This window comes from Perna viridis, chromosome 4 (genome assembly GCF_037379345.1).
Source record: "Perna viridis isolate PV_CMFRI_1.1 ecotype Kerala chromosome 4, ASM3737934v1, whole genome shotgun sequence".
Taxonomy (NCBI): Eukaryota; Metazoa; Mollusca; class Bivalvia; order Mytilida; family Mytilidae; genus Perna; species Perna viridis.
The window spans coordinates 19,222,847-19,243,461 of NC_142448.1; the positions used below are offsets into that span (position 1 = coordinate 19,222,847).

Below are 20,615 nucleotides of genomic sequence, written 5' to 3' on the forward strand. Positions count from 1 at the left end.
AAGATCTGTACCTAAGTTATAGTATAGTTGGCACTGTAAGTCTGTAACTCAGTCTGTAGTATGGGTAGTGCACGATTGTCTGTATAATAATTTGTATTATATGCAATAATGTCTGTACAACTTGCTGAGATAGGTAATGATGTAGTATTTACCCATTATGTTGTGTAGTCTTATGTTTCTGTAATTATGTCTGTACCCATTATCTTAAGTAAAGTACCATGATCTGTAGAATAGGTAGTGCATTAGTGTCTGTACCATGGTCCATAGTTTAGGTAGTGCACTTATGTCTGTACCATGATCTGTAGAATAGGCAGTGCCATTATGTTTGTACCATGGTCTATGGTTTAGGTAGTGCACTTATGTCTGTACCATGATCTTTTGTTTAGGTATTGCACTTACTGCTATATTTGTGCCGTGATCTGTAATAAAGGTGGTGCACTTATGTCTGTACCATGATCTATTGTTTAGGTAGTGTTCTTATGTCTGAGCCACAATCTATTGTATAGGTAGTGCACTAGTGTCTGTACCATAATTTATATTTTGGGTAGTAGATTAATGTCTGTACCATGATCTATAGTTTAGGTTGTGCACTTATGTTTATACCATGGTCTGTAGTTTTGGAAGTGAACTAATATCCGTAGCATGATCTAAAATTTAGGTAGTTCACTTATGTCAGTACAATGGTCTAATTTAAGGTAGTGCATTTATGTCTGTACGATGATCTATAGTTTAGGTAGTGCACTAATGTCTGCTCCATTATCTTAGCTGAGTTGTCCACTAAGGTCTGTTCCACAGTCTGTAATATGAGCAGTGTGTTAAAATAAATATGATGGCAACATGATTTTCTTCTATTAGATTGAAGATGTGCAAGAAGCAGTAAAATTATTTTTGTATGATTGTGAAGACTGAAGATAACTTTAGGATTTTTTAACATTCTGGACTATGTGACATTATATTCCAAGCAGTTGGTAATTTAGTTAGGTCACTCACAACTCAAGCTTTCTACGGTAATTACACCTCAAGCTCACTATAGTAATTCAGTAAGGTCACTGACAGCTCAAGTTTATATGGTAATTCAATAAGGGCACTCACAGCTCAAGCTTTCTATGATAATTTAGTAAGGTCATTCACAGCTCAAGCTTTCTATAGTAATTACATCTCAAGCTCACTATGATAATTCAGTAAGGTCACTCACAGCTCAAGCTTTATATGGTAATTCATTAAGGCCACTCACAGCTCAACCTTTCTATGGTAATTCAGTAAGATCATTCAAAGTTCAAGCTTTCTATGGTTATTAGTAAGGTCAATCACAGCTCAACCTTTCTATGGTAATTCAGCAAGGTCAATCATAGCTCAACCTTTCTATGGTAATTCAGTAAGGTCATTCAAAGTTCAAGCTTTCTATGGTTATTAGTAAGGTCAATCACAGCTCAACCTTTCTATGGTAATTCAGCAAGGTCAATCATAGCTCAACCTTTCTATGGTAATTCAGTAAGGTCATTCAAAGCTCAAGCTTTCTATGATTATTAGTAAGGTCACTCACAGTTCAAGCTTTCTATGGTAATTCAGTAAAGTCACTCACAGCTCAAGTTTACATGGTTATTAGTAAGGTCAATCATAGCTCAACCTTTCTATGGTAATTCAGTAAGGTCACTCACAGCTCAAGCTTTCTATGATTATTAGTAAGGTCACTCACAGCTCAAGCTTTCTATGGTAATTCAGTAAGGTCACTCACAGCTCAAGTTTATATGGTAATTCAGTAAGGTCACTCACAGCTCAAACTTTCTGTGGTAATTCAGTAAGGTCACACAAAGCTCAAGCTTTCTATGGTTATCAGTAAGGTCACTCACAGCTCAAACTTTCTGTGGTAATTCAGTAAGGTCACACACAGCTCAAGCTTTCTATGGTTATCAGTAAGGTCACTCACAGCTCAAGCTTTCTATAGTAATTCAGTAGGGTCACTCACAGCTCAAGCTTTCTATAGTCATCAGTAAGGTCACTCACATCTCAAGCTTTCTATGATAATTCAGTAGGGTCACTCATATCTCAAGCATTCCATGGTATTGGACAGTCTTCATTATAATTTTTTGATGTACCTGCCTAAAAACATGTTTTTTACACACTTTGGTAGCTTACAGTTCTTGATTTTGAATAATCCCAGCCATGATCCAATTGTAAAACTTGTTTGATTCAAAAACTTCTTGTGATTTGGTTATAATTTCTAATTTTGATTTACAAAAACTTATCTGTGTTACAGAGCTTTATTGTGTATAATAATCATTTAATTTAGTTGCTTGATTGTTTTTCTTTTTTTATTGCCATTTTGATGACCAAAAGAAGTATCAAAGCAAAATATGTGTCCGCCATAGAACATTAAAGAAGTCTCAATATATAACATTTCACTTTAAAACATATATCAATTTACATATAAAATTAGAATGTAAAAGTGAGATCTGAGAAATGTTTTGTAAAAACGTCAACTTGAAAATTAAATGAAGTTTGGAATATATTAGTACTTAAAAGATTAAGATTAAAACTTAATAAATAATAATAAATTAATAATAATAATAAACTGAATAAACCAGCTTTTGTTACTTGTATATCTCATGTTTTTTATATGCTTTTCAGCTGAGGGAGAAAATTGATAAAGAAAAAAGAGAAAGGGGATTGATTGAACAATGGCTTCATGAGAAGAATGACAAAATCAAGACTTACTTTGGCAGAATAGGAGAGCTTGAGAAGGATAAACAAAATGTAATTTATAAAGTTGTCTAAAGGGAAAAATCACTTCATCAGAAATATGATACCTTATAAGGAATGGGGTGGCGTTGAGAATAAACATACACTAAAACATGCTTAGGTTTAAAAATGAATGTGAGAATACATAACACAGTTATGTGAATACTTACCCTATTCATACCAGTATGTATAAAACTAGTTGATATAAATATTTAACTTTTGACAAAAAAGACAAAAAAGTCATCGTATTTATTAACTGAAAATTTGTATGCACTTGTTCCAACCTTGGAAGCATCTCTTGTTGAACTGTTCTGACCTTAGAAGCATCTTTCATTTTACTGTTCTGATCTTGGGAGCATCTCCCACTGTACTGTTCTGACCTCTGAAGCATCTTCCATTATACTACTTATTGTTTGACATAAAAATACAAACCATGGAAATTTTGGATTAGATATGTTAAATGAAAGAACATCAAGTTTTATCAGAGTTTTCATCTTGATAAAAGCATGCTTCCTTTCAGTTTTCCAGAGGTGTTTATTGAGATGTTTCTTAATTGTAGCTTGAAGGAGAAAGAAACAGAGAACAACAAAAGAATAAGGAATTAGATCAGAAATATTCTAAACTGTTCAATGAGAAACACCAACAAGAGCAAGAAATGGATAGACTCAAACTTGATATCACAGAATTAAAAATGAAATTACGAAATTCTGGTGTAAGTACTGTTTTGTATTTAGGTTATACACTGGTGCATTTGTTATGTTTCAACATATCCGTTCTTTTCCTATTGTACTTGAATTACTTGACTAGTGGTGAATAGAATATCTTTCTACCTCAAATTGAAACAGTTAACTAAATATTTCATTGAATATACCCACACACCAACTTATTTTCTTGGATAGTTATTTTTATGTTTCATGATATTAATTCAATTTCTGTCCCATTCGTTTTTTCCAACTAACATTCTAATTAACATATATTCCATAATAAAGGGACCATTTTACAGCAAATTTTGATTTGGTTGTTTAAGTGGGAGATGAATGTATAGTTTTCTATGTAATACAGATCTAAATATAGAAAGAACTATAATTTCTTTATAATAAACATATAGCATACAAAAAATTGCATTTTTCTGCACCATGAATCAACGCTACCATTAGCAGTGTCTGAATTATATTTGGACCGGTACTTATCAAGGTAGCCAACTCTCTTTTTTGTAAATATCAAGATTACCTTTGGTAGATGAAATCACTGATGTTAAAGTAGATATTTGCTTTAGTATATAATCAATTATATAGATAGGCGTGATTTACCGAGTGTTCTCAGTGTAAAAAATTTCAATAATTCACAGTGTGAAATACATTCATTAATTTCATTCTCGGACTTTCTCCCACCCAAACCTCACAAAACACAACACAAATATCATTCCGCTGTTCACAAAATTTAAAATTCATGTTGAAAATAGCAACGAATAATGACGGAATCTATATTATAAATAGGATAATCAATTGGTTATTATAAATAAACAAAATATGCACTCATGATTATATTTTGGACATCTGCTCTTTCCAATTAATTATCCTATTATTATTTAACCTATATAAAGTTAAGGATTCAAATTTCAAATAGGAAAATAACAGGCAAAAAGTTTATCTGATTTGGTCGAGGACTTGGACTGCAGATTTGTCTGATGATCTGGCCTGATAAAGTTATAATAAAATATTTAACAAATGTTGAAAAAATGAGCCCTATAATAGATGATTACACTAATCTAGCTTTTGTACTAACTTGATCGTGGATTGTTATGGTGTATCCATCAGCACCATGAAAACTGATTTATTCAACGGGTCACAGTTTTCCTTCCCTCGTTTGTCTACCCCGGACTTGACTTTTTATGAGCAACTTGGCAGGTGTTTCTAGAAAAGCAGAGGACGCTTACCCTACGGGTGTACCTGGTCCATGCTCCCAGTTTTTAGTGGAGTCCGAGTTGCTCATTTACTTTTGTTACTTTGTATGTATGATTTTAGTTACTTTATGTTCTTTGTTGTGTATGTCTGTTTTCCATGTCTGGTCTTTGTCCCTGGATTACATTCTTTTGATTACCGCTATAACCTTGGTTCCCTTGATTACTCTTTCATTTATTAACGCCAATTCATACAAAACTTTCATAATTGTTCAAGATCAAAACCCTTTGTTGTACCTTTATATTTACAGACAGGAGTTTCGAAACAATTTCAATTTGAAAGTTGGTGGTATCTGGTTAATTACTGTTTATTTTATTGCTAATTAACAGCACTAACAAGAGTACCAGTATGTTATTGTAAAACTTGCTGTGAAGATATGGGTTTTTATCATTCCATCATATTTCTTGCATAACTAATAATAGGAGTTTGAGTAAGCTCTTGTTTCCTTTTTTTTACAGGAAATGTATCCTATACCAGGTAGGGAGTATATATTTACATTGTAGAATACTGAAATTGATTTCAGAAAGAAAATACCAAAAAGTATAATTATCATGTTATAATACCTATCTTTTCCATCTATTTGTTTTCATCATAATTATGCATTTACTGATTGATTGTGGTTTAACATCCTATGGCAGACATTTCATGCCTTTCAGGACAATAACTTTTGACTAATAGAACAGTCCCTGCTTTGTATAAGTCACATGCTGAGCTGGGTCTGTAATGTGTTAGATTACAGAACAACAGCATACACATCACCCCACTCAGACACATTATCCTTACTCCATACCAAGCAGTCATCACTCTTTCCCCTATCTACTGTGTGCTTGGTGGAGGAGAAGTGACTACTAGTTTATAGGTATTTGGTCTAACCCTCTTAGTATAGGTTAGTTTTACATTTTTTTTTTTAAACTAATTTTCTTGATTCAAAAATAATTCCATATTCAAATACCACCTTGCTAGATCTAGAATAAAAATGTAAAATAATTTATCAAGTTCTGAAAACTAATAGTCAAACATTATGTTGTCAAAACTATGAACGTAAAACCAGATATAGAAAGGTAAATAAATAACTGAAATATGATATGAGTGCTGACGAATAATCTAATAGGTGTGCTGAATGAGTTATACCTCCAAGTTTCTTTGGTTGCACAGCATTGCTAATTATCATTCAATGTTCCATTGGATTCTCTATTTTTTGTATAGATTTTATCAATCTTTGATCATTACTGCAAAATGTTGCAATTTTGTGAATGGCAAAAAATACACTGTAAAAAAAGATAATTTGTACATATGCCATGTCAGTAAAGTATGGTGAAATTTTGACATAATAAAATTCTGAGTAACAACAAAAAAATTATTTTACTTGTATAATATTGGTATTAATAGCACTTGGAGAACTTTGTAAGGAAAGGAAACTTATGAAATGATAAAATTTAGTCATAACTATGTCTATGTCTTTGAATTTCATCATGACATTAAAATATTTACAGATCCTGGTCCTGGTACTAAGTCAACTCAAAGTCATGGTATGTAAACTAAGAATAATTAGTGTCTTGAAAGAAGAAAATGGTATTCTTTAGATATTTTGCTTGATTTGGCAGAACTTAAAGAATGGCTGTCTATGAAGAAATCAATCATGTGGTGCACACTTCACAGGTTATTTTCAGTGTGCACCAAAGACATTGACATTATTTCAAATAGGCAGAAAAAAAACACAACTATCATTTCTTATGATCAAATTCTATTGTCAAAATTTCATGATAACATTATTAAAAAGATACAAAATATGGTCTATGAGATGGACAAATTTTTTTTATCCAATCAGAAAGCTTGTTCTTTCTGAAAGTAAGTTATAGTCTTATGTTCAAAATATTAGCAATTGAATAAAATTCATAGTTTCAAGTTAACAATGAAGGGTCAGTAAATGTCTTGAACTGTGAATGAAAGTATCTTTTGGCAATTAAGACAATAAAGACAAAAATATTCAAATTATATGTACATTTACATGGTTCTTTATTTTATGAACATGAGAATCATCCATGTTGATCACAAACTATTATAGTATTTAGGTAATTGCACATTTACTGCTATTTACCACCAAACTATGAAAGAAGTGTTATGGTATACAACTGTTCATTCAACTATTGGACTACACTTCATACAGAACTTCAAATACACCTGGAGTGGCTCTTTTTAGCTCACCTGACTGAAGATTAGGTGAGCTATTGCCATCATTTGGTGTACATTGTCGTTGTTGTTTACAATTTTTCAAAACTCTTCTCCTCTGACACTGCTTGACCAATTGGAACCAAACTTGATAAGAATGTTGCTTGGGGTATCATGCATAGAAATGATGTGGGGATATTTGATCCATCAAAAAACATGGCTGATGTTACTAAAAATAGAACATTGGGTTCAGACAGTACTTTCGCATATTTATCCAAAACCATTAGGTTTAGCTGAAGTGTGACATGGATAAAATGGTTCAGCTTGGGATCTATCTGTGGTCCAATTTTCTTTTTAGGCACGACCACTTTTATACTGAGAAGGGGCCTGGGATTTTCAATGTTGCTACATGATTTTTTTCTGCTCTTCCTAAAATTATTTTATTTGTTTTTTCAATAGCAAATGAATTATATTTTTTTTCTCAAGAATATGGCAGATTTGTTTGTTTTTGCAAGTCAAATTTACAATAAACAAAAAATGGAAAATGTTATATAAATATCAAGGGAGGGTATATGACAGCAAGGATTCAATTCAATCAGATACTTTATTTTTGTTGACCAACTAAAATTTAAGTGGATTTACGCATCTCCTCTGGCTCCAAAAAAATGACATTTTTTTTAAATGGGACAGGAATTTCAAAATCAGGTTTTTTTTAACGTCAGTTTCCTGTATTTAGGCACTATAATATACAAATCTTTCAATTCTTGGTGACCAAAATAATGTTTCTTCTCTAAAACTGATGTGGCTATATATCAAGTAGCTAAAATTAGGCTAGCAAATATCTGGTAAGGAAAAAAAAAAATAAAATCCTCCCAACCATCCCATATATTTAAGGTTGGATGAAATTTACTTGGCCTAAATAAGACATTGAACAAGAAATTGGACAAAGAGCTGCTTCTTTTTTCTAAACCATAACAGAGCACGAGAAAGTCTGGAACTCGTATAGGTGGGTAGCTTCCCTGCAATAGCACAAGAAAGTCAGGGACTCGTGCAGGGAAGCAGCCCACGTCATAATCAATTATGCATGGCCAATCTAGCGTGATCACCTTGTATAACACCCCAAAATAAAGAGCAATATTTGAGTAAATTCATGATTGTATATTATATCTAATTAAAATTCTTGAACACTAAGATAGAAAATAAGGGGTGACAAGAGACCACCTTGGCATACTCCAGTATATACAAGGATGGTGTGAGTGTTGAATTTTAAATGACTTGGCATTTGGTGTTTTTGTAGATACCTGGAATCTTTGCTATATATCAAGGATTCTATAGTGTCTTAGTACCTTCCAAAGTGAATTTCTGTCAATTATGTCGAAGGCCTTCTCGAAGTCCACAAAGTTGATGTAGAGAGTTGATTGCCATTCTATGGAGTGCTCGATGATGGATGTTTGTATTTATTGCTGCCTTGATTCTTTCCAGAATGACTCTTGCTAGGACTTTAGTTGGTAGTGAGAGTGGCTGAATTCTTTTACAGTTCTTGGCAGTTGCTCAGGTCACCCTTCTTTGGAAACTCAATGATGTAACCCTAAACTCCACTCCTCAGGGATTTCCACTGCTACCATACTCTCCAAAGAAGAGATCGTGGAAAACCATAAATCTGTGCTATCCTCTTTTGGTCTCTCTACCAAGGACGATGATTGTGATCTACCGTCTATGTACTGGATTCCTAAACTTCACAAGAATCCATACAAACAACTTTTCATAGCTGCACCACAAAACCTCTTTCAAGACTTTTAACTTCTATACTCACAACTGTCAAAGAGGGTCTACAGTCCTACCACAATATTTGTTACTCCCATAGTGGTATTAATTCAATGTAGATCCTGAAAAATTGAAAGGATCTTTTGGAGACAATCAGTTCAAGACTATTATCTGAATATTATGACATTAAAACCTATGATTTTTCAATATTTACACTTCTATTCCCCATACTCAGTTAAAATCCTGACTTAAAAACATTATACATCGTTCTTTTTCCAAAAAAGATGGTACACCTAGATACAAATATATAGTTCTTGGTAGAGATTCCTCATACTTTGTAAGAAATAATTCCAAATCATCTTCCAAATATACAGAGGAAGATGTTTACAAAATGCTTGAATTTTTAATCGACAACATATTTGTCCAGTATGGTGGATATGTTTTTCAACAAACGGTCAGCATTCCAATGGGAACAAATTGTGCTCCTTTACTTGCTGACCTTTTCGTTCACTCTTATGAGGCTGACTTTATAGCTGATCTGATCCAAAAGAAAGAATATTGTTTAGCTAGATCCTTTAATCTCAGTTTCCGCTATATAGATGACATATTATCTTTAAACTATCCTAATTTTGGGGATTTGATACATCGCATCTACCCCAAAGAACTTGAGATAAAGGATACTACAGACACTGTGAAGTCAGCCTCATATCTTGACCTACACTTAGAAATCGATGGTAAAGGAAACTATTGACCAAACTTGGACTGTACGGCTTTTATGATTTCACTTTTGTGATTGGACCAGTATCAACATTCTTTCTACAATCTTGTCTTGACCTGGTCAAGTTGTATCTTAACAGACCTACACTTCTCAGTTGTCTCGATTGTATCATCATTGCAGATAACCATGGCTTGCATTCCTTTGAGAATCCAAGTTCTTCTTGGCATGTGGTGTTATATGTGGATTTTACTCTCTCCCATTGTTTGTCTACTATGCCTCTTTCTGATGTTATACTTTCTGCTTCTAATCTGATCTTGTCTAATTGCCCTGGCTGTCTCGATCTTAAATGAAGCCACTACAAGTTGAATATTGGATGCTATATCAGCACCTCGATAAGCTTTAACGTCTGTCATGCTTTTCCTCCATCTCGTGGCGACTGTAATGTGGTCTATCAGGTTTATAGTTTTCATTTCTGGAGATACCCAGGTTATTTTGTGTATATCCTTGTGAGGGAATGGAAATGTCGTACCTCTTATAACCAGGTCATTGTGGAAGCAAAAATCTGCAAAGAGTTGACCATTTTCCTTCGTTCCCTGTGATGGGTTCTCTCCCTGTGTTTTCTTTTCAAACTTTGGTATTCATGTCACCCATTAGAATCAAGACGTTCCATGGTGTTTTTTCAATCTAGGGTAGCTTGGAGCTGGTTGTAAAACTCCTCTTTGTCTTCTTCCTCTGCTACGTAGGAGCGTAGCATTGAATAACTGTTACTTTTTGTATCTTTGACATAAATTTTGCCATGATAATTCTTTCACTAACAGGATTCCATTCGATGAGTGATCATTTGGTCTTCTTATTGAGTAAGATTCCTACTCCATGTTGATGGTTACTGTTCTCTTTAGTGATCCAGAGTACAGTAGAGTTTGCCCTGAAGATAGTATGACTGTTTCAGATGATTTCCATCTAACTTCATCCCATAATATCAAGGTTGTAGCACTCCATTTCTATTGCAGCCTGGGCAGCTTTTTTGGTTTTTCATATGATGTCTGCTTGTTCCTGCTCCCAATCATTGAAGCGAACTTAAGGGAGAAAAGTTTCATCAAAAGATGAAAAGTTATTGTTAAGTAAAATCAAACATATTTTGTAATACATATACACATATCACAAGTATATTTCACAAACATTACATTGGCTTCCAATCATATAGTGAAAATATTAATTTGTTTCATAATAAAATGTGTTATGTAAAAGATGCAAATTTAAAGAACGGTATATACATGTGATGATTTTATATTAAGCAGACAAAAAGTACTATGGAGTAATATTTATGTACATTATTAAGGTTTGACCAGAGTCTGCCATTGTGGTTGTTCAAATAGTTGAGAGCATTCAGGGTCATTAATTATATAAGACCAAGTTTGTGTGTAATGTTGGATGGTATTTTGTTACAAATGTTAATAACTATTGTTTTTTTTTTTATGGACTTTAAGTCTGAGAGCATACGCTCTGCTAGTGGGCAGAACAAGCTGTATATTTGCAGTCAAGTAGCTTTGTAATGAATTAAAACTGTTGATTTTATGCATTGTGCACAATGCACTACTAATAAGTTTTTAAGTGTTGTAAGGTTTCACCCTATTCCATTTGCATTTAATCACATTTTCTCCAAGAAATTTATTTAGGACTTAGATAATGTAAATTTGAGTACTTCAGATTCTTATTTGCAGTCGTAATATTAAATAATATTTGAAGCTGATCAAAAGACTCATTAAAGACAATGAAGCCATCATCTCAGAACTAATTATATTGTGCTTGTTTGGAAGCTTTTCAATAAAAAATTTTTATAAAGTTCTTGTGCTTAAATGTATGTCGCATGTCAGGGCTAGGGACTGTCCCCATTGCATGTCATGTTAAGAAGTAGTTCTAATATTAAAAGCAAGTTCTCATTGCTCAAAAATATAGCATAGTCTTCTTTTTTTATTTCAAAGTAGACGTTTTCAGTGGCCTTAATTAGTTCATTACTGAACATGTTTGTATACATGCTTGTCATTTCATAAGTACATACATAGGACAGTTGTTGTCATTGAGAAACTGTAAAAGTTCCGAACAGTCTCGTACATAAGTTTCTTGGTTTTAAACTGTAAGTAGCAAAAAACAAATCAAGAAGTCTACTCAATTTCTATGATGGGACATAATCTGATGGCCTAGTATCCTTATTTCTTCTCTGTTGAAGATAAAATCTAAATTGGTTATAATGTTGAATGATAGTTCGTGTATTTTTGTGCATTTTTGTAATACTTTGTTGAACATACTGGATTAATATAAAAGAAAAATCTCTGGATATTGATATCCATTTAGTTGCTCATTATAACATCATGAATTTTGCAACTATAAACCATAAAATTTTAATATTAAAGACATTTGTCTTCAGTTGCTGAAATGATCCATATGATAAGTCCTACCAAAGTCTTCTTGAGTCAATATTGTTGGACAACTCCTTGTTAAATGTATTGCCCTTGAAAGACCAAATTTAACTAGGTGAGAGAGTCAGGCTCCTGGAAGCCTCTTGTTCAAAAATGTTCATGGAAAAGAAACTCACTTTAAGTTTTCATTGTTTTTCTAGTGGATTTTTAAGGTGAAACATCACCTCTTAAGTGCATCATTCTTAGCTATGTAGAAATATATATCTTCAACAGGCAGATAATATTTTTAAAATGTATTTAAAAGAAATTTTGAAAAAAGCATCCATTAAAATTAAAATTTTTCTTTCCAGGGGAGATAATTGCTAGTACATGTAAATGTGGGGGAAATTCCTTTCTTTTTTCCTTTTTTTTGTAGTTTTTTTTTTCAGAAAACAACATGAGAAAAGCTCAATGCCTGCAATCTTTTTATAAACATAATAGGATATCAGATAAGCATTGTTTTTGCAATGAAAATATTCTATTGGTAAATATATATTGTGCTGACTATTAGAATTTCCTAACATAGTCTTTACGAAAAAATTTCTGCAAAATTGATGTATTTTTTTTTAAATTGAAAATTTTAAATATATCTATCAAGCAGCTTATCTGAAACAAAATAGAAAATTCTACAGCACATAGTATCATATATGATCTGTTTTATTAATATTAGGAGAATTTAATGTTGTAGGCTTGAGATTTCAATTTATGTTTTTATAATCTAGTATTTATTCAGTCCTACAAGTGCTCACAAATACTGAATGTAAAACTATTTCAGAACATGTGTTGTTTTGAAGGAAATAAAATGTAGCAAGTAATTAATTTTGAAACAGATCTAGTTTGGACATCACACATCTTTCTAAGATTTTTCTACTTAGTACATGCATTTATGTTTTAATACAAGACCAATCAGTTTTTGCAGGGTTGCCACAATTTGTTGCGAACAGATTTTCAACTACACTTCTCATTAATTAGAATGTGAAATAGTTATCCACAGTGTATTTTCTTGTTTAATAAAGCAAATAATGCTAAAAGGAGATTGGATAAAATAAAAAAAAACACAACTTGTTTAAGGCTGTACTTGTGCTTATGTCAGCTTGATGTTATTGTTTAAATAATGGATTACAGTTTTTACAATTTTCTATAGATTTCATGTGGGAGACCAATTCTCCTTAAGCCTATTCTTGATTTGAATTATTTCTCCATACTCTGTCAATGGAAAAATTAAGATTTAAACATGCCCGCAAAAGCGTGCATATTGAAAATTTTAATTTGACCATCTTGAGTAGAGAAATAGTTTAAAACACTCATTGCTGAAAGAGAAGCTATATCGAATAGTGAGATTATCAACACTATATGGTAAAATTTGAGAAAGCCATTTGATCATCATACTGCTGTTTCTGTTTGATGTACTTCAGACTTCACTCATCTGAAGATAGCTACAGAATTTATACCATGGGAAATAGATGAACATTGTCCAGTGTCTGGTGCCTCCCATGGTCAACATGCTTTAATATTATATATTACAGGGACAGGATCATCTGTGACAAGCTCGTCAACCCCTGACCTTTCTGAGTATATGCAGCTGAAGAGTTTTACCGAACTTTTGCCATGGAAAATCAATGATTATGCTGGACGTCCTATTTCTTTAGTGTCTGGAGCTTTCAGCAGGTAGGGGGAACATTTTTTCATGATGTCCTTAAATTTTTGTCAGGCTTTTAGATTTAAGAACTTCTAAATGCAAAAGCTGATAATAATCTTGGATAATTTTGGTTCAGACTATATACTGTCATTCTACAAAAGTATGGACCTTTGCTTGGTATCTGCCTCTACCAACTTGATAAAGTAACATTCTATTCATTACCATTTGGACACCTTCATCATACTTTCTAAAAAGATAATATTTACAACCGGAATACTTATATAATTTTGTATTTTAAGTTTTCTTCTTAAAATTGCCGATATTGATACTCAGATATATAATTTGACAATTAAAAAAACTGTTAAGTAAAAAGTATGTTTTATATCAAAGTGTATCAAATAAGTGGTGTTGTATTCTATTTATCATTAGGAAATTTGTCTTGTAAGTACACCTAAACATAAACCACTGATCATCATCTACAAAGGGCAATTTTACCCCAGAAAATCCTTTGACAGTGACATTTACATCCAGTAGATTTTTTACCTGTGTCTCTAGCTGTGGAAGCAGGTCTTGTAGCTGTTCATGTTATTGAATATCATCTATTGGTAGAAATTTATTGTGGTTTGAATTTTGATTTTACACAATAGATCTATTACCTTTTCTCCTATAATTGTTTCTCCAGCAGAACTCTGATTTAAAAAAAATCATTTACTGGTACTCTGATTAATTAGTAATTGTTGGGGTTTTCTGGAATTTAATTGAAAACTAGAGTTTTTTTTAGATTTTTTAGAAAAGATACCATCTCCATTGTGTTAAAATCACCTATAGTGAGTTTTTATGTTCCCATTCTTTAGATGACATATGACGGTGTCTGTCCACACATACCCTAACTCAAAAAACATTGGAAATATTTCAATTTTTGTGTATACTTATTGTCTTATTGGACGAAAAATCCCTTTTTTTGGGGGGGGGGGAGGTAGAGGTGGTGTCAGAGGGGATTTTGTGTTTATTTTAAAGGGTAAACAAGAGGAGGCATTGGTATATTTGTGAGCTTTATTATAACATAAATTATAATTGCTACTTAGTTGCAAAAATGGGGTGGTACAGTAACAGTTTTCAATGTTTTTTAAAGTTTTTTAGATCTCATTATGGTATTTGGATTTTTCTTGGAAATTTTTAATTTAATTGAATGTAAATTAGGGCACTGTAAACCTCCTAAATTGAACCTAACTGGTAGTATTTTATTCCCTGAAAGTTAATTAAAATGTCACTGACTTTGTGTTTTCTAATGAGGGAATCATTGCTCAAATATCCTCATCCAACACTCCCAATCCTCTCATGGCACTGATTATGTTCCTCTGTAATACCTCTTACCAGTTGTTCATATTGTATATCTTAATGAAAAATATGAACAACCCCTAGAGATTTTTAAATTGCTTGTATCGGAATTTGCTAAAAAAAATAAAAATAAAAAAATAAACCGTTTAAGAGAAAAGGAGATTTAAAAAGCGATGTTAAAATCATAAAAGCAACTTCAGCAATAGTTAATCAAGTCCTTCAGATTTCCATGTGAAACCTCTATATCAATGAATAGATTAAGGTATGCATGATAACTCTGTCAGTGAAATGATCATCAGTGGGCGACTTGTAACTCCATCATATATTAGCTAGAAAACAGACTAAATAGTGACAACCAGCAGCATTGACTTCAGGCACATATTGTCTCTCTTAAAATTTCACCAATGAATGTTATAATTCAATCCATTGAAAATAGAATATAGAATATAATATGTGCTTGACAGTAAATGTACCCCCACTTAAGCCAACTTGTATATATTTTAACAGTATTTCAACCCTTAAAAAGAGTATGAATTGATTAATCTGAATCAGCTTTTAAGTCTGGAGAACACTGAAGCTTTGGTAGTGTGGTGATTTCTGGATCTACTATCCATATCTTCTACTCCACAGTTGTTATTACCAATACAAAAATGCACTTGTACATTTATGTGGTATGTTTACATCAAATTTCAAATTCTTACATCATACACCAGTACTTGATTTTTTTGTCTGAAGAAAAAAAAACACTATTTTCCATCAAGATTGGTAAAATAGTGTCAAATTTTGATAGTAATAAGACAATATGTACATCTGTGTTTTTGATGTTACCTAGTCAAACTTTAAGGTTCTTTCTCTCTTTAGAAGACTTTTTTATTTCAATATCTGTCAACTTTTTTCATTCAACTTATCTTGTTAGTTAGAATGTGATATATATAACGACTTAAAAAGGTGATGATCTGATTTTGTTCAATCAAATATCTTTGTAACTGCTGTTAGCTTGCATGCAAGGTATGTATTTTTTAGCTTACATACTTTTAAGTAAACTTTTTGTTTGTAAGATTATTTACTATTTATCTCTCTTCATTTTATGACAGACGCACTATTAGATGAAACTTAAATACTAATGTATATTAAAAAATATTTAGATCAAATATTTTGCAAACTTATATGGAACCTTGACCACTAACAAAGTTTGGTTCTTGAAAAGATCACTTGTTTAATTTCGTTTTTTTGTTGTTGTTTTTTCTCTCTATAACTCACTTCAGATCTTAAGTTCTGAATTGATTTATAGCCATGTAAAATATTTTTGGTAATGAAATTTCTTGAAATATGTCCCTTTTTGAATTCAATACTTGGTCATATCATGTATTGCTACATTTTGAGATCATTTTAAAGTTTTATATTTGCGATACTTTTTATAAATGCATGTAAATATGATGATTATTTTCTACTCTGGCATGCCTAGGTTGCGCTTCTTTATTTCTATCTTTCACTTTTCTTGAGAGGTTTCTTCTATAATATTAGACAATTTTGTCTGGAGACAAGCACTTGCATTAAATGTAAACAGCACATTAGTTTTGCAGTACTGACTATCTGGGTTTCTGTAAGAATAAGATATAAAATAAAATAATTTAAGCAAGATGGTTGAAAAGTAATGTCAGTAAGAATATCATGATTTGTTTTGTTTTTTGTTTTTTTCCGGAAGAGGAACGCTTTGTTGATCCTTATGTTTTTTTGTTTAACCCTTTTAAAGCATAAATCTGATTAAGAAGAAGTTTAATTCATTTAACTCATTTTGGAAAGCTTGATCAAAACGAGTAATTAAGTTATTGATTACTTCCTAGATTTTGGCCTTTTTATGGGGCATGTAGACAGGAGAGGCATTTTTTCTTGTATCCAAAATCAAACTTTGATTTTAGCCATTCCCCACATCAAAGATTGTGAATGATACTGTCTTTCCAGTTTCCACCTTATCTATTGATAGATCCAGTTATCTGGAGAATCTTCTCATAGATACATCATGTCAGCATAGATACATCATGTCAGCATTGATACATCATGTCAGCATTGATAGATTGTGTTGCTTGGTGAATCTTTGCATTGATAGATCGGTGACTCTCTGCAATGATACATGATGTTGCTTGGTGAATCTCTTCATTGATAGATCCAGTTACTGGTACCTGGTGAATCACTGCATTGACACACCATGTTGCTTGGTGAATCTCTTCATTGATAGATCTAGTTACTGGTACCTGGTGAATCTCTGCATTGAAACATCATGTTACTTCGTTTTGTGAATCTCTGCATTGATACATCTTGTCATCTGGGGAATCTCCGCATTGATAGATCCAGTTTCCTGGTGAATCTCTGCATTGATAGACCCAGTTTTCTGGTAAATCTCATCATTGATACATCATGTTACTTCCTGAATCTCTGCATTAATAAATCATGTTATCTGAGTGTTTTCCACATTATTCAAAAGCAGAGAAAGGACATTCCTTTATCAATATTTTTAGTTCTACTTTGCTTAGTTAATGCTGTGCATAATGTCTTTTTTAACTATATGATATCTAGGTATACATAAATGACTTTCGAAATACTTTTTCCTTCAATCATATTTGTGATTTCTTTAAAAAGCATTCAGCATGAACGAAACCTTCATTTGAATATGCATGAATCAGTGTGATGTGTTCCAATGTACTTTGTCTTGTCTAAGATGTATCTATGTTCGATGAACCCATCTTTCTATTATGCCTCACTGGTATGTTCAAACAATTGCTGATTTAATACTTAATCATAATTTGATTTTTATTGGCTGAAGTATTGACAGCTTTTTCTTCTTTTATATGACAGATCTGGAAGTTATGAGGCTGAATCAAGAGAGACATGGACAGTGAAGATGAAGATGCCTCTTTTAGACAAGTTTTCTATTTGTGGAGGTAACTTTACAGGGATCTATGTAGAAGACACAAACAAGATGAAGAAAGCTGAGGCTCCCAAACCAGGAGACAAGATTGAATCTGTAAGTTGTTAACCAATGATGAATTTGATGGTACAGTTACTGTTAGTTCTTTTAGTAATTAATTTGGACTATTGAATGATGTGTTGTGTGTATACAAAGAGTAATCAAGGGAACCAAGGTTATAGCGGTAATCAAAAGAATGTAATCCAAAGACCTGACATGAAAAACAGACATACAGTAACTAAAATCATACATACAAAGTAACAAAAGCAAATGAGCAACTCGGATATCAACAAAGTAGATATTGGAATTTTTGCTTTGTTTTTAGAAAGTCAATTCTTCAGAATGGAGAACAGGTTTTAATAGAGAGATTTTGAACAATGTATAATCAACTTAAATTTCAAAAAGTATATATTTCTAACCCTGTATAAAATTCATTATCAGTAACACCACTGTTGACTTCAGTATTAATAATAAATCTACAAAGTCTCTTTCAAGGCCAAATAAAATTAAGTAGTAGATTCTCATCTCTTTCACCTCTAATAAATTAGGACGGGAATTTCAAAATCATGAATTTTTTTTCAAGCCAGTTTCTAGTATTGAGATATTAGGCTACAAACCACTAATTCAGATTCCCATTACTCTCTATGTTAATTTGCTCATTTTCAGAGGATCCTCAGAAGTTTACCTTAAGTTTAACCTAACGAAAACTATATATCACCTGAAACATAAACATGTACTGCTATGTCACTCAAAAATTCACAAGGGGTTTACCATCTTGCAGTGCAGCACTGACACTCGGAACTCATCTACCCTAAAAATAGACTGGGGAATCCTAAATTTTTTTTTTAGGCCATCTTTATTTATAGTTACACCAAATTAGTTTATTTAAGTTTGAGGCTGCATACTTTTGGCTCAAAATTATCAGCATAAAATTCCCTTTTTGAAAAAAGTTCATCCATTTAATAATATTGTCAACTTTTTTTATAATGGCATGCTAAATGGACTACTTTGTACCTTGGTGTAGGACTTTTTTGTGTACATTCCAAATTGATGATGCAATTGGTGGTCTGTAACCTAATTATAACACACAAATCTTTCATTTTTTGGTGGCTAAATGATGTTTTTTTTTCTTTGAAACTGATGTGGCTATGGAATAAGAACATATTTATACTTCAAATAGCTAAAATTAGGCTAGCAAATATCTGGTAAGAAATATTTTTTGTGAAGGTTGGACAACCATTTTAGTTTACTTGGCCTAACTAGATAATAATATTAACTTCAATTTGTCATACATTCATGTAGTAGTTAATTTCAAATGAAACCAAAAACATTGAAAATATTTATGTTATTGTTTCGTCATGTGACCCTGTGATTTCACGAGAATGGGTCCTAATCTATTATTCAAAAGCATAGAGATTTGTCATTTAGAGAGCGTTGAGTTCAGTGTTAAGGGCAAAAATCTTTCTGTGTAAAAAATACCAATAAAAATGACAAATAACTATTTCTACTTGATAAATGTAGTAAGAAAAAACATAAAGATTTTGCATTGTTATACAGCATTTCGAGTACCCGGAAGTAAACAATAAAATCCAGGTCAGTCTTCGGTTTTCAATACCTTCTACATCGGAAATTCTAGTAAAGAAAATGAAACTAGAACGAGACTTACATACCCTATATCCTATACAAGGGTGATCCAAGATTTGGGGGTACCTCACTTCTATTCAATTTAAAAAAAAAACTCACTATTTTCACTATATATCACTATTTACTGCTCAGCAATCACTTGACAAATGATGAATCTAATGAATAAACACAGGTATCACCATCAAACACTTCTAATTAAATCAACACAATGATTTGAAAATTCAAACTCAATATTTCTTCAATCATTTGTACCAAAAGCAAAACTACTGCAACCTTTACATTGCTTTACATTGATAGTGAGAATAAGTTTTGAATAAGGATCAAAATAAAGTCACACTAAATTAGATTCTTCATTTTACTTCAGATGTGTAAAATAACCAAGAACTACAGCCAAAAGGAATGTACTTATTTCGATGGGTTTACACATAGTCAAGCCAAAGAGAAACTTAGCTTTAAACACTCAGATGATATTGAGGTTACATTTAGGAGGAGGAAAATTAATGAAACACTAGGTAAGCAGGAACAGATGTAGGATTTCAGGTTTTGGGAGTGCTTATAGAATTATATGCCAAGCAAAGTGAAGCAAACACATTTTTGGTGATAAAAAAGTGAAAATCAAGATTTCATGAATTTTTAGCTCACCTGGCCAAAGGCCATGTGACTTATTGCCATCACTTGGCGTCCTCCATTGTCATCTGTTGTTGTCGTCTGTTGTCATTAACAATTTTTCAAAACTTTTCTCCTCTGAAAGTACTTGACCAATTGAAACCAATCCTGGTATGAATGCGGGGATTTTTGATCTGTCAAACATGGCCGCCGTTACTAAAAATAGAACATAAGGGTCAGACAATAGTTTTTCATATATATTTCCAAAATGGTTAGGTTTAGCCCATTTTGAAAGGAGTAAAAGTGTTCAGCATGATGAGATCTATCTGTGGTCAATTTTTCATTTTAATCTATTAAGCCATGTTGGAGTTATTGCTCTTTTTCAAAGTTTTTTGCTATTTTTAATGTTATTTCTTTCAAAAATTTTCTCCTCTGACACTAATTTACCAATTGAAACAAAACTTGGTATAAGTGTTCCCTTGGGTATCCTGCATAGAATTAAAGTGAGGTTTTTTGATCTGTTGAAAAACATGGCCACTGTTACTAAAAATAGAACATAGGGGTCAGACAGTAGTTTTTCCCATATATCTCCGAAACAGTTAGGTTTAGCCAAATT

The 20,615-nt window shown here is 32.2% G+C and overlaps 1 protein-coding gene across 4 annotated transcripts in view; it reads left to right on the forward strand.

The window, feature by feature from the left end:
* LOC148619202 (uncharacterized) overlaps positions 1-20,615 on the forward strand; it is a 48,130-nt gene that overhangs the window by 14,546 nt on the left and 12,969 nt on the right. For all 4 annotated transcript variants that reach the window (XM_088578854.1, XM_088578853.1, XM_088578851.1 and 1 more), the window contains 7 exons: positions 2,629-2,754; positions 3,299-3,451; positions 5,159-5,177; positions 6,194-6,229; positions 13,334-13,475; positions 17,638-17,806; positions 19,758-19,905. In XM_088578854.1, coding sequence (XP_088434980.1) covers positions 2,629-2,754; positions 3,299-3,451; positions 5,159-5,177; positions 6,194-6,229; positions 13,334-13,475; positions 17,638-17,806; positions 19,758-19,905 — 793 coding nt within the window. The remainder of the gene's footprint in view (positions 1-2,628; positions 2,755-3,298; positions 3,452-5,158; positions 5,178-6,193; positions 6,230-13,333; positions 13,476-17,637; positions 17,807-19,757; positions 19,906-20,615) is intronic.